Raw genomic sequence first — 16216 nt, forward strand, 5'->3', positions numbered from 1 at the left:
GCAGATCACTGCAGTGATGGCAGATAGCTGAAATTTACCCCTCGGTATAGGTAGGTTATAAATTTGGTTGATATTATTATATTACAAAAATACGGTCCATTTCATTGCTATGAAACTATTGTCCATTGACTGGAGATACTATTAGGTAATTTTGGACTCGTTTTTTCCTGTTTGAGACTTTTTTGAGCAGTGACAGCTTCGGAAAAATCCATGAAAATGTCTGTGTTTTATTTGTTCAAAATATCTCAAGTTTTAACTAAATGGCAGGATTTAGTGTTATTAATATAGACGTTCATCCACTGGAGTCACGGAAGCCAAATATTTACCCTGTGATAGGCTATCATCTACAGTAAAGATTGAACCAGCGGCCATTGATATTCAGCAGTATAATGGCTTACACCACAAAACAAAAATGTCTCAAAACGTACACGTTGTTCTCAGTTCCAAATGTTTTAAGCAACCACCTTTCTTAAGCAGACAATATATAGGCATGCTTCCCTTACCTAAGGGCTAAGTAATTTGTATCATTTTATACCATAATAAATGAGTATATAACCAGGATAATTTCCACACCTATGTCTTAAAAAAGTACGATACATGATAAAAACTCAACTGCGGCGGGCTCTAACTACCGATCTCTCGAAAAAATTTGAACTGTCCCTCCAGGTTCCAGATTTACCTAGAATGGGATTTCAGTTATTGTGCATGGGCATTCAAACAAGAATTCCCCAGGTGTTGCTTGAAAGTGTCGCAAATTCTCTAATGTAACTTAAAACAACAGACAAAACTTTGAAACATATTAATCGCTGTACTTAGTACTATTATAACTGCTGTTTTACATAGAAAACAAATGTTTCTCTGATTGATGCCGTAATATAGATGCTTAACTGAGAAAAAATAGATTGTAAGTCTGGATGAAAATGATAAAGGGCCAGAAAACTGCTAGGGGCCGGAAACTGCTAGGAAACCAGTACATAAATCCTTTTTCCAGTCTACGAAAACTGCGTCAAACAAAAAAAATACCATGAAAAAGATACAGGGGTAAGAAATAATATCTCTTGAACTAAAATTCACTCAAAACCAACATTATATATCCTATTTTTTGCGCAAAGGATGAACGTACTACATTTCATAATGATTTACAATCTCATTGAATAACAAAAAACGCTAAAACGTGCCGTAATTTAGCGCAAGAAACACACTGGCAATAACAAAAGTTATCATAAGAACTCTGTGACCTCTTAAGAGTTATCACAAGAACTCCGGGACATTTGAAAAATCGGGTATAAATCTGTTAGCCGGTGCTTTATGTTTGCAATTTTGCATTATAATTAGGTAATTATGTATAGCAAGGATGAAGACCAGAAATAAACAGGTCAATAATTGTGAAATGGCAAGTAATTTGGAAATTTTACTGAAAACTTCCAGATTTATAGCAAGATGCGATTAAAAATGGCATGTGAATTAGTTTCTGACACATAATACAAGATGTAAGACAAGCTTAATTATTGAAGTTTAATTTAGCATCTAAAACTCCTTTTGGAAAGATGAAAAAAAAACATTTTTAACGAGTTTTTTTTTGTAGTATATACAGATGTTTTCCGACGAACTCCGTGACAGTTATCACAAGAACTTCTGAACAAGTTATCATAAGAACTCCATCCTTCGTGTAACACTTCCTCCCCCGTAAAAAAGGCTTAGTAAATAAACCCGTTCAAACTTTAGGCTAAAACATGCATGCACATATGCGAAGGTAAACAAATTTTTTGAATGGTTATACGTATCGCCCTTAGATTACATAAAAACGTTTTAGTGTTGTTTTAAACATAAAAATATTTAATACCTTACAGACAACAAAGTAACGAACTTTATCTATTATGCCGGCGGTATGTCACATAAGTACTGATTCAGTACTTGCCCAAGAAGACCTTCTATGTAACCTGAAGGTAAAACATATTAGTACTGATACAGTACTTGTCAAGGAACACGTTCTATGTAATATGGCGTTAAATCATATAAGTACTGATACAACACTTGCTGAGGAACACGTTCTTTTTATATTAGATCTGATACACATTCACTGATACAATATCTGCCCAGAAGCACGTTCTGCGTAACCCGAAGGTATATCATACTTGTTATGATACGCTCCTTGTCCAGAAATATGTTCTATGAAACCCGGCGGTATGTCATATATGTACTGATATAATACTTGCCCGGAATACGTTCTTTCGTATTAGTATACAGATACACATTTACTGCCAGGAACTCGTTCTATGTAACACGATGGTATATCATAATTATTAGTACTGATACAGTACTGATATGATACTTGCCCCGGAACACGTTCTATGTAACCCATCGGTATATCATTGGCGTCCGCGCCGAAGCGCGACGCCCCTTATGGAATGAAATCAGATTTTGTGAAAGGGCAATTGCAACTTCTCGGGCGTTTTCGTCTGTCATAATAGCCGATCATTCCGTTTGGTATGATGAAAAATGAAATGTCGCGATATGTTTAATAAATAGCGAACTGGAGAATTTCGCAATGCAAACATATTCAAATGAAATTATCTTATCCGTCAATTAATCACGCTCTTCGGTTTTTTTATTAATCATGTGGGTTATTATGTATGTTACTGCTGTACCTATAAATAGAATGATGACCTTAACATTGTGAAAGTCCGAAAATCTATTTATAGAAGTAGTTCTAGTTTAACGAAACGGTCATTCGTGTTGCGCTATGACTGGAGAATTTTGCAGACACATATTCAAACAATTAATTGCACTCTTAATAAATCTATATTGAAAAAATAAGAAGGCTATTTTTACGAATTGTTGTTTCATAGTATTTCACTTTCGTCTGTAATTTTAACATGAGTTGTTATGGGTTTATTGATAGAAATGTAAACACTCAGGTGGGTCAGACGAAGTTTTTGAAGTAATTCATTAAAATAGTAGATTGACCTCCCTATCAATCAATTATCAAACTTTGTTAATTTTTAGTACTATTTTTTATGAAGAAGAAGAGAAGAAGAACGTTTATTTCACTTAAACTACAAGTTTCTCGTGATTAACATATATACAAGCATACATATATAATGACATGAAAAATACAATGACATGAAAGTAAACATAATAATTATATTGGATGGACAAAACAAAATAGAGATGACACAAATATTAAAGCATAATGGATATTACATACACAGTAGTATACACAATAAAACTTTTCATTAGTTGGATCTGTTAGGTATACATAAAAGTAGGTTGAAATACATATCTAAGCATTAATAATCTGATATCTTAATTTGAAGGCTTCATTAATATATTTACAAAGCATAATTGTTTCTTTATTTTTATCACTTTTTAATAATTGAGTAAACTTAAACATACTTGGTCTATTTATGTTCCGAAGAAAATACCACATGAACTTGAAATTCTAACAAATAACCAATATTAATGATAATATCCAAAAATACCCTCTTAATAATATAAATAAACTTATACCATATAGGAGGGTATATTTTGGATATTATAGACCTGTATATTTCGGATATTATCGTTAATATTGAAAGAATTTCAAGATCCTGTGGAAAAAAAAAACATACACTATTCTAATCTCTATCATGCCTACCTAAGTTCATGATACACAATGTCTTTTGTCTGCCCATTCATAAATGATATACAATTCTTGAAAAGTTTATAAGAATATGTGGTCATCAGATATCTACTAATTCATCTTCACTTGTTGCATTTCTTGCTTGGACGCCCTTTGATGCTTTGCATCAATGCTTTTCTTGTATTAGAATTGATATAGGAACATGTTCTTTCATATTAGTACTGATACAGAATTAGACGAGGAACACGTTCTATGTAACCCGAATGAGTATCTTATTACATGTACATGTAATACTGATATAAAACTTGTCCAGGTAACCCGGTTGTATATTACATTGGTATTAATACAATATTTGCTAGGAACAAGTTCTATGTTATCGCAGCGGTAAATCATATTAGTAGTACTGATACAAAACTTGCCCAGGTACACGTTCTATGTAACCCAAAGGTATATCACATTTGTACTGATTCAAAACTCTCCCAGGAACACGTTATATGTAACCTGACGGTATATCACATTAGTATTGACACAGTTCTTGCCCAGGAACACGTTCTATGTAACCTAGCAGTATACAATGTATCACATTAGTGTTGATACAGGACTTCCCTAGGAAAATAATGTTTAAAACCCAGCGGTATATCAGTTAAGTTTTATACCTGTTGAGTAACATGTAATTTCAGAAGATCTCCAATTATCAAATTTGTCACAATTGCATTGAAACAGGTTTTAAATGGACATACCGGTGTCGAACATTCGTCCTTGACTCGATCAAATTAATATGAAATATACAAAAGCTATATAACTTGTGATTATGTTATACTACGTCATGACTCTTAAAAAAGTGTTATATCCTGGGAAACATGAAATACCAAGAAACGCTTGTAATAATCTGATTTATGTGAAAGGATGTTATCACATTATTATATTATTAAGTGTCACCCAAATAATTATGTCGTTTATTTCCGCAATGAAAAGAGCGGTTTAAATCCCGTTATATGAATGCTTGAACGGATCCTGTTATTTCACTTTATCTGAAGTATAAAAGTCTAGATTATGTTAAGAGATTATGTAGAATACTCGTCAAAATCAGATGTCTCACTTATATGTGCGAACTTTGTTATCAGCATCACTATGAAATAACCGGATCTTTTAATACTGCACGTAATAATAACGTCGCTTTTTATCGGATAATCGTGGCGATAATATATATACACACTATAGATCTTTTTACGCCGTGATCAAACAGTTCTTCTTCGATGCCGAATTGGACACACTAAAACTACCCACTCTTATCTCCTCACAAATGACAATGCCCCTTTCTGTGTAGGTTGTAATGAAAATTTTACTGTCAAGCATTTTCTTCTTGAATGTCATGATTTTTCACAGGCCCGTAATAGATTTTATTCTGTAAACTCACTCAAAGAACTTTTTAATACAATTCCATCAAAAAACATAATTGATTATTTAAAAGAGATAAACTTAAAAGAGATAAATCTAATTGGCTCATTTCTATTGTCATTTACAATGTTTTACATAATATTTTAAGCCTATTATAGCATTCGGCACGATATGGCCAGTTATGTGTTGACGTGCCGTAAAAATCCAAACAAACAAACAAACAAAACGACGCGGTCCGTTACTATGAAAAATTGACCGGAAGTAGTATCTTTTCGCGCCTGCGCAATTTGCGTACGGCCAAAAAAAAAGGCTTGCCCTACATAGAAATGTAGTAGAAATTCATAGACAATTCCGAGTTAGTTTAAGGTAAAAATTAGAAAATCATATAAAATAGCTTTTAACAGAAACACAAAAGATGCCTTAAAAGTTTTGTGGCCAAGGATGCCCAAAAAGGCATGGAAAAGACGAATCCCTTACGATCACGCGCCTGACATTGAGATTATTGTTGTAAAAAATATGGAAATATATATATTAGCATATAAAGAAGTCATTTTATTTGTTGTTGAAATCGTCCATATAAAAACTATTTTATAACATATAATATATAACATTTCTATATAAATTTTATAACTTTTAAAATCGAGGTTAATTATCATTTCTGAAAAAGAAAAGTCGGAACATGTGATGTAATGCATTTTTAGTTTTCAGTTTAGCTAATTTCATCATTTATCCGACTTGACTGAGATGCCAAACAGAAAGTTTTAAGTCACATATATATTTAAATAATTTTTCAAACTCTTAAGAAGTTAAAGGGACTCCACTGAGGTTTAAAAGATTAAAATTATTACATTTGAATTTCTTACATAAATGAGCTAGGGCACTTTAAACAGACATATATATGCAAAGATAGTTAAGAAATATACTTTGAAATAACTTGAAAATCGTATTTTTATGATTCTCTTAGCCTGATTTGAGTGAAAAGCGTTTAAACGCTTTTCATTTTGGGTCATTTTTTCACAATTTGAATAATTATTCTGTAAAAACGAAGTGCGCGAATGATCTTAGCTTTTGCACAAAGATTAGTGGTCTAAACCTACATCAAATGGTACATTTATCTGGAAAAAAAATTTCAGTCCCATCATGTACAAAAAATCAGTGGAGTCCCTTTAAGGTAGTGTAATAACACATATTTTATCCGGTTCCTTGTATGGAAATGTACGTCACGTACACAATTTGTCACTTCACAAAATCAATAAACATTGATGAGATTGGTATAAATAACAGTAACTTACTAATTACGATTAATCATTTTAATTGTTTTCAGTAACTAACTATGTCATGGTACTTAATCGACCCGTTTGAATGATATTATAACTAGCTGGCTTATTTTGTATATCTGTTATAAATATCAATTCACGTTTTAAGTACTTACCGCTTTAATTCACCCCTAAAATTTCTGTTTTCTGGATGACATAACTTGAAATCACGTCTTTTAAAGCCTTTAATTACGCTAAAATGTATTGTATCGTTATTGCGCTTTTGTCCTACGCATGATGCGCATGCGCGAAATGCAACATGCGTTGCTATGGAAAAATCGTACTGTAAAAAGGTCTATACACGACTGCTGTCAAATTATGAAAACATTCCAATCTTTGTCCTCTCTAATAATATTTGAATGAAGTTTGATGTATTCTAATTATAAATTCGGTAAAAGTCGGATTATGCAAACAATTGTGTACAATACAACTCTCGCCTAGCACCTTGGGTTAAATATGAAAAACAACCGTTTATGCCGGCTCGCCACGGCGAGCCGGTATTACGTTAGGATTTTACTGAGAAACAACCTAAAACCCCAAATCCATCCAAAAATTTAATCGAAGCTTAGCTCCCAGCTTTCTACAAAATTTATCTATCAGGGCTAGGATCCAAAATTATTTAGCCAATCAAATTTGATCTTATAAAGCGTCAAAAAACCTTCAATTTTCACGCCATTTTTAAAAAACAGCACGTATTGTTTTGAGCTAAAAGATATAATGATGATTAAAATGTTTGTTTTCATGGATTCTTTTCAGTAAATCATATTTACACTGACTTTTGATTTAGCGATTTCGCCAGTCCTGTTTACTCTGTAGTAAGTTTTCGTTTGGTTAATTAACATAAACGACATCTGGTTCTGTGCATTTTTTTCATTTTCCTTTTTCCGGTCATTTCATCCTTTCCGGTATTTAGTGTATGTATTTACTGGCCGGGATCCGGGAGTTTTTTTTAATTGTAAGTAATGAAAGTTAAATTGATTTAACTTAGGATATAGATATATTTAGAGCTATTTATTAACAAAATCACAATACTTATAATTATATGCCTAATTAATTGGAAAAATCAAAGACTATATTCTTGAATTGGTCAAATCCCGGGATCCCTATATGTTTTAATACGATCCCAGCTTTTCTTGGGATCTCTTTATTTTTTAATATGATCCCGGCTTTTCTGAAAACTGTATTCTTGAACTGGTCAATTTCCGGGATCCTATTTTTTAATAAGATCCCGGCTTTTCTGGCTGAATTGATTGACAACTTGTGTTTACTTAAGGAATTGTATCTGTCACTTATTCCAATACTAAATAACATATTACAACTTAACTTCGTATAAAGAGACATTTTTATGAATCTATTTTTTTCTGGTCTAGGTCAACAGGCCATATAGTAAATGTGCATAGACATAGGGACTCCATTCTATCTGTTTACATGCATCTTCATATATACTCATATTCCTCTTTGTTAAACTGAGAGAACTGGCTTCCTTAACTTTATATGTCACTTTTATTTTGATGTTCGCTAAAATCTTTTCAGCTAACAGAACTGTCATTTTTACATTTAATTGTTCTATTCTGTTCAGTATTAATTGTTGTTTTGTACCATTCTTCTGTAAATTGTTAAATATTGTACAATGTTTGTAACACGTTTATCCCTTTTCATATGTAATTGAAAGTATATTGGCTATATGTATGCTCATGCTATTTTATGCCAAATAAAGATTATGTTATGTTATGTTATGTTATTTAAACACGCCCCTGGAAAGAAATTACGAAGCGAGTCGCTACTAGCTTTTTTAAAAGCTAACCTTGTTTAGGTGCAACATTAGTCTCTAAAAAGTCTTTAAAACTAATAATATACACATAAAATCAGCAGTGACAGATCAAGTTAAAGAACAGAAGTAGGCTTTTATGTATCTTCCACACCAACGTACCAACTCGATACTTTTATCTTTTTCAACATGGTTTCTTTGTGTACGGTCTATCGGGAGTAAGATGTATGACTGTACGAAGATCAACAGGAACCTACAAAGTATTTTTATACATATGCCAATATTTAATTTAATGTCATGATTTTTTGGCACATATATAAGGTAGATCTCCACTTTGAAGGTGGAAAATATTTTTGGTAGTTTATTTTTTGTAAAGAAATACGAATGTAGATTCGTAATAAAGATGATCAATATGCTCATTCAAGAAATATAAAATCGTTTTCCTTAAATTAAAGCATTAACTTAAAGCGTAATGGCTTTCCTTTATATAAGAAGATGAGCTGTATATAATAAATTGAAAATAAAAATATATTCTGTTCTATATAATACAGGGTGGCCAACCCATTTTGGATATCGTAGTTATATATTATTCGAAGCATATTATATCATAAGATCAAAGCGCTCAAACCACTTCATATACAAAGGCATGATAGTCCCACATTATAACACCAATCTTATAAGAAGATGAATGCGACGCGTTTAGGTGTCATGTGTTCATCCCTGCAGTAATATAACTAATGTGCCACAGGAAAGTTTGAGATTTATATGTGACACAAGGCACTGTCATTTCTTCGATGTCATTGTGCAAATTCCAAATATTTTCTGCAACATATGCTTATGTTTTCTTCCAGTTATGTCCCTTTATTGAATAAAAAACAGCTGCATGTTTAATTATTTAGACACAAAAGTATGTAAGATACAATTACAGGTTTCTTGAACTCCGCATCATTCCTAAAAGCGAAAAATAATTTGAAATAAAATAAGCGTTCATGGAAGCTTTGGTGTTTAATTGTCCCTCTGAAGTCATTCTATTTCTTTAAAGCGTTGTTTGGAAATATGAAATAGAAAAATTGAATGTTCTGCGAGCCTTGTAATGCTGAAAATTGCGTTTATGATTCTTTAAAGTCAAACAACGCTGTATATTTAGCATAACAAGATATTTTATAGAAATGTGTAAGTAACTTACAGAATAAAAACATGGTTCTAACACATTTGTTTTAGTGGTAACTGAGCTGTTAGGACTTCGCACGCATTAACAATTAATACAACTTAAGATTGCATTTAAAGATGTTGAAATGATACAAATGAGCCGTGTCACGACAAAACCAACATAATGCGTTTGCGACCAGCATGGATTCAGATCAGCCTGCGCTGATCAGGATCCATGCTGTTCGCTTATCAACCCTATTACAAGTAGAGAAACTGATAGGGAACAGCGGTTGCCCAGGCTGATCTGGATCCATGCTGGTCGCAAACGCACTATGTTGGTTTTGTCGTGACGCGGCTCAAATGTAGTTCATTATTAAGTGAATTATCTTTAATTGATAACAAGGATCCTCATTATAATATCCCTTCATGAAAAATCCTCCCGGACACAATGTTAGTTTACAGTGAAAACGCTAGGTTTTAATCTAATATAAAGTAAGTTTGCATCATTAAGTGGTAGTATTTTAGTAGTCTTACATGACACTAAAATCAGACATATTTAAAATCTAAATTAATACTGAAGTGTTTCAATACTTGTTTAACAGAATATAAAATACAACAACACTAATTCAGGTAGGAATTTTGAAGTTTATGATTTGTATAATTGAGAAAAATTATCGGTCTCAGAGGTGTATATTGGTCTTTTAACACCGGATTGGAATTTTGATGAAAGCCGTACGCCTGGCTGGTTCATTTTTTTTTAATTTTCGCATCAAAACGACAATTTAAGAGGATATATATATTAAGGAAATTTTGTTTGTTTGTGTTTACGATGAAATTTTCACTGTATTTTAACCAGAAAACCTATATGTATACCATGACTATTCATGAATATTATTATGATTCAGTATTAGAGAATGATTTATTAATAGATAACTTAGAATTCTTATTAAAATGTGCAGGAAAAAAAGCTTCTTTGATAAAATCGCCACCGGACTACTCGAACCCATTGTGGACAGGGGCATTAGGGCAATAAATACTTGCCAACAAAAGCATACAAAACTTAATCTGCTCAGTCAACAATTTTACATTATGTTACATATACAGATATATATATATGTATACATATATACATTTCTATGGAACTTTGAATATTTTGTTAATCTGATGAACTGATGTGTACATAACCAACAAGCTTTAACCGAACCGTTCTGGTGGCCACTGAATTAACCCAAGATCAGCCAGCACATCCGCGCCGTCTGCCTGATCATGGTCTGCACTGTTCACTATACAGTCAGTACATATTTTGAAATTTTTCTTAGGATAAATGATTTTGTCCAGATAGAAATTTAAGATATTTAGTATGGCAAGGATTAAATGTGTCACATGGAGAGTTTAATATTTTCGTCTTCTTATTTTACAATTTCTTTCTTCATTTACATCTATTAAATGTTTTAATATTTTTTTTATTTTCAGAACTACAATCGATCTGTTTGAGAAAATGAACAAGAGTATGCGTATAGGAATATTAATACAGGGTGTTTCTGTAGTTATCTGTATAATAAGTTTGCGTCTGCCGCAATGGTATACGGCTGAACATGGACATGTCGGATTGTTTAAAATGTGTATTTTTGATGTATGTGCCGCAATTAAAAATGGTAATGTTTAAGTATTACGAACGAATACCTAGTATTTCAAAAAACACATCATCACAATTTTTTAAAACTTGATGAAACTTGTCACAATATGACACTTAGAAAAAAATGATTTTATACATTTTTATCACATACCCGTCGGTAAAACTTTAAACATTTTTTACAACCAAACTATGATACAATGGATTATTGTTGCATCTAAATAACTTACTATCGACTTCATAAACAAAATGCCAGTTTACATTTCTCCCTACTTATACTTTACTTATTTTCATATATGGTCATTTATGACCGCCAAATGGCTGCCAGTTTTGATCATATTGTAAAACTCGGGAACTACCTATAATTACTAGCAATAAAGGTTCTGTTGGTGACGTTTGCAATCATTTTTGAAATTTAGGTCAAGTAGTCTTTCATTGATTTGAAGTGATGAAGTAACAAGTAGATTTTCTTACACATATACACGTATGGGTGTCTTTTATTTTCAGCACCGGACTGGATTGAAGGCTCACAAGCTACAATGATCATGGGATTTCTTGCTCAGTGTTTGAGTATCGCAGTCTGCGTGTTGTACACTTACAATATGGAAGACAAAAGATATCTTTCACGATTTGCTTTCTTTGCAAGTTTTGCCGCAGGTAACTAAATTCGTCTAGCATCAATTTTGTTTGTTAAACTTACTACTAGTAATTCATTAATGATTAAATAAAAAAGACATAAAAAATATGACCTTTAAACATATATAGACATTTTTACGACGCGGTCCGGTTGCTATGAAAAATTGACCGGATGTAGTATTTTCTCTCGCATGCGCAATCTGCATAGGACAAAAGAGCATCGTCCTATATAGGAGTGTAGTAACGACTTTGTAACTTGTTCGCACAACATAATATATCGTGCGCACGATACAGTATCTCGTGCGCACGAGATCAATAACATACACACATGTCATCTCTGTCCCACCGTATATATGTTATTAATATCAATTCACTTTTTAAGTCATCCCAGAATAACTGTTTTCCAGATGACATAACTTGAAATCGCATTCATTAAAGCCTGTAAGTTTGGGAGAGAAAAAAGGAATATTGCCCATAAATTTTGTATTTTAGGAGTTCAATGCTTTAATAATGTCACTAGCAAATTATCGTACACCTTTATTGGTTATTTATCAAAATAAACTATTATCGTGCATGTGCGAAATGCAACATCCATTTCTATGCAAATATCGTATCGTAAAAAGGTCTATTCGTCGATTTGACTAAAAATCCAACAAAGAACAACGTGTAAAGTAATGGCTGAAGGATAATTGGTCCACAGACACTTGGGGTTTGGAGCTCAAAACGCTTTTAAAATCCAAATAAAATGCATATTTGTCAATCCCAGCACATGTACTGATCATATATATCAAAAAAACTTAATATAAGCCGTTTTAAAAAAAAAATCATATGTCAACATCTATTAAGTTTTTTTATATATATGATCAGTACATGTGCTGGGATTGACAAATATGCATTTTATTTGGATTTTAAAAGCGTTTTGAGCTCCAAACCCCAAGTGTCTGTGAATTGGTCATCAAATTATGAGGACTGTATGAATTTTTCCATTGAATTAATAAAAATTGAATTATAATATTTGGCGGCATTTAAGACCATGTTTTAACTTAAATTGATTAATAGTAAACTGTGACTATGCGTCTGAGTATCGTTTCACTCCGCGTTATTAGTACCTTTGCAATGTTGCTGTATTTTTCTGTAGAGTGAGAACAATTGGAAGAACTGAATAAACGACTCGTGAATATTTTAATTGAATGTGTTTCCATGTAAATCTACAGAATTCCTATTTAATTAATAATATTGTATTGCCTATATTAGCCGCGCCATGACAAAACCAACATAATGCGTTTGCGACCAGCACGGATCCAGACCAGCCTGCGCATCCGCGGAGTCTGATCAGGATCCATGATGTTCGCTGTCAGTTTCTCTACATGTAATAGGGTTTGTAAGCGAACAGCATGGATCCTGATCAGACCGCGCGGATGCGCAGGCTGGTCTGTATCCATAATTGTCGCAAACGCACTATATTGGTTTTGTCATGGCACGGCACATATGAATTTACATCAATTCTTTTACTTCAACATTATTAAACAATATACAAATGTTTTTGAAACATTATCGTTGGCCCTTCGCTGTAAATGTTTAAAATCATTTTCATAAAGAAAAGATAGTTTTATATTAAAGTAAATATGCGTTAAGTAACTATACCTTTTCATGTTTAAAATTAGCGAAAAGATTGAAGAGAAAAAGAAAAGAAAACAAAGAAAGAAAATTTGCTGTATTGTTATAACAGTTGCGTGTCACACGACACTACCTCTAACTAACCAATCCCTTATACCAATTATAAACTCTCATACTGCAGGTGACAACTGACTCTACTCATACCATCTTTGCTGATCGTGTCGTCTTATTAATTAACCAAGACACACGTATTTTTTTAAATGACCATTTATAAACAATTTTAAAAGTATAATAAATTATACGTAAAAATGTATATATAATGATAAAATTAGCTAAATACATTCCTTTCTTAAGTTTCCTGTAAAGACATTTTGTGTAAAATAATGTACATATGAGCCGCGTTATGACAAAACCAACATAGTGCGTTTGCGACCAGCATGGATCCAGACCAGCCTGCGCATATAATGTTTGTGATGAATAATAAACCACCAATCTTATACTCTGCGAGAAACATGTAAAATGTTAATGCCTATAACGCCAATGACACCGGCGGTCTCTGTTATGTTCAATCACAACATATTTGTGTACTTTTACTAAAACCGATGAATTATTTTGTCCCGACTGGAAGATGGAGAAGTCAAAATGAAACAGATTTTAAAAAACAGAACGAGACAAAAAATGGTAGCCATGCCAATAAAACTGGTCCCAGAGAATATTTCAAAAGAAATAAGGTTTCTTTCATTCCTTTTTAATAGAATATTTACTTCAGTAATGTGAGTATGAATGCTCATTTCTTTTATACAATATATTTTGATGATAAAATACGATGATTTTTACTATATACTGATAAATGAAATATTGAAAAATATTGATGGAGTAAAATGCATATTTTCATTTTGTGTATTTTCACTGTAAAATATTTTTCATTGCAGTGAAACATATTTTCCGTATTTTCACTGGTTTCTAGCTGGACTACTTTCTTCTATATTCAACTTATACACAAAATTAAAGGAAAGTCTTTCAAACTGTTATGTCAAAAAAGGGAAATGAATATGATAAACAGAAAATTCTAGGGGTTTTTTTGTCTTTAAAAAAAAGCAGGTATTTTCACATTGTAGTATGAAAATTATCATATTTCGCACGTGGCTACCGTTTCTCATGAAATATTTATTTGGTATACAACTTGATTAAAATTAATTCTGTACTTTTAGAAAAAAAACTTGAATACCATCTAGATCTATAGTTTAAACATAGTTTAAATGTCAAACAATAAGTCAGCATGTTGTTAATACATTTACAATAAGTATAGATGCACGAATAAAAAAGGATTAGAGCCGAAAGCTATAAAGCTTATAAACGTCTTTCTCCTATATTTGTACTATACAGTTGAATTATTACAGTATTTGCAATATTGTTTGAAACAATACGGTTAATTTTTAACATATTTGGAACATCATCATTTTTAACATACATGTATTTGGAAAATCATCCATTTATATACTAATTCGACTACTTTTGTTCCAGGTATTTTCATCTGTATTTGTGTCATCATAATTGGGACGAAAAAATCGCATGCGGAGAAAAGGCTGGAAAAGTTGTTCAACAAGATAGATATTGATTACGGGGCATCTTTTTACCTTGCAATAGTTGCACTTCTTCTATCTCTTGTTTCAGGATATTTTTTTTACAAAATTCCTTGTCCTGAAAACAATGTTACATCCAACGTTGATAGCGTACCAGTTTAATACATGTATGTAGTCTACACTTCACTTATATCTGTGCTTTTGTTATATGTGTTAAATAACAAATTGTATACAATGTATTGTCGTATCATAATTTGAGCTTTATGCTTTTTAATCGTCTTGTCTAGTTGACACATTGACGTTCCGCTCACATTGTCACGAAAACGGAAACAGACGAAAGCCACCCCTCCCCCTGTTAAAATGACTCTGCATACGTAAGCATAGAATAATATTTCAAGAATTTACAAATGCGAGTTACAAATGTGAATTACAATAATGCTGTTTATGTCTAGAAAATGAGCATTTGTCTGTAGTTAAATTATTTAAAAAAAAAATTTAAATAACTGGTATGTATATTTTATTGTTATGGGAGGGTTTTTGTTCGCCATATTATTCTTATATGGGGTCTTTTGTTCGCTCCATCATTTTCACATGAATGCTTTTATCCGCCTATCATTTTCACTAAAGGGTTTTTGTCCGCCCTATCATTTTCACCAAAGGGTTTTTTGTCCGCCCTATCATTTTCACGAGAGGGCTTTTGTCCGCTCTGTCACGTTCAAGGAAGGACTTTGTCCGACCTGTCATTTTGTACAGGAGAGCTTTAGACCTACATTGTAAAATATGTGATCCTTTAACCCAAACGTGTCAGTTCTTACAAAAAAACAAGTAAAGATATTTTCAAGATCTTGTCAAAAAGTGTTTATTTTAAAATACATTGGATATACAATATTAAACAGATATTACCATGATTAAGATATTGACACCGATACAATTAGTTTTACATTTTCCCATTTGTTGCGATATCCAGAAAAGATAACTCTTCAAAAGATATTTCATATAGGTAATTGTGTTACTTCCCTTTACTTATTAAAAGGAAAGTAAGATACTTGTTATCATCCATAAAACATAACATCATTGTCACATTTACATTATCAACTATATTCTGTATGATAACAACCTGCACATAGTATATTTTTAAATGTACACATGTACTTTTTTAATGGATATACATGTATAATGTATCTCAACGTAATTACTCTGTACTGAATAAATTTTTTAAACTTTGTTGGTGATCTTGTTCTTTTTTTTAATTAATTTGGATATTCAATGAAAACATGTATCAATAATTCAGCGTAATTCACATGAAGCTAGCACTGTAAATAAACTGACTTACTAACAAACTGCACTTGAACGTTTTAGAATACTTACGGAAAGTGTTAAACAAAACAGGATTTGCTAAATATTGGAAGGCATAATTGCGATCAAGTGATTAACGCATTCTCGTGGCTTATTCGACACCTACAGACATACCATAATTAATCTCCGAATCTCTAG

At 32.1% G+C, this 16216-nt stretch overlaps 1 protein-coding gene across 1 annotated transcript; it reads left to right on the top strand.

The window, feature by feature from the left end:
- The first annotated feature begins 9715 nt into the window (after positions 1-9715).
- On the top strand, positions 9716-15946 carry LOC132752215 (uncharacterized). The gene is made up of 4 exons (XM_060742522.1): positions 9716-9883; positions 10727-10908; positions 11394-11543; positions 14664-15946. Exons 2-4 carry the CDS (start codon positions 10752-10754, stop codon positions 14882-14884), a joined length of 528 nt encoding a protein of 175 aa, XP_060598505.1. The 5' UTR covers positions 9716-9883; positions 10727-10751; the 3' UTR covers positions 14885-15946.
- Positions 15947-16216: the final 270 nt, after the last annotated feature.

Source organism: Ruditapes philippinarum, unplaced genomic scaffold (assembly GCF_026571515.1).
Source record: "Ruditapes philippinarum isolate M1 unplaced genomic scaffold, ASM2657151v2 ctg2645_1_1_1_1, whole genome shotgun sequence".
Classification (NCBI taxonomy): Eukaryota; Metazoa; Mollusca; class Bivalvia; order Venerida; family Veneridae; genus Ruditapes; species Ruditapes philippinarum.

Excerpts from the sequence above, each read along its gene's own strand:
- LOC132752215 (XM_060742522.1), top strand. The coding sequence starts at position 10,752 with ATGAACAAGAGTATGCGTATAGGAATATTAATACAGGGTGTTTCTGTA. Across the intron at positions 10,909-11,393 it reads ATGTGCCGCAATTAAAAATG|CACCGGACTGGATTGAAGGC; the intron begins GTAATGTTTAAG and ends TTTTATTTTCAG. Across the intron at positions 11,544-14,663 it reads CTTTGCAAGTTTTGCCGCAG|GTATTTTCATCTGTATTTGT; the intron begins GTAACTAAATTC and ends CTTTTGTTCCAG.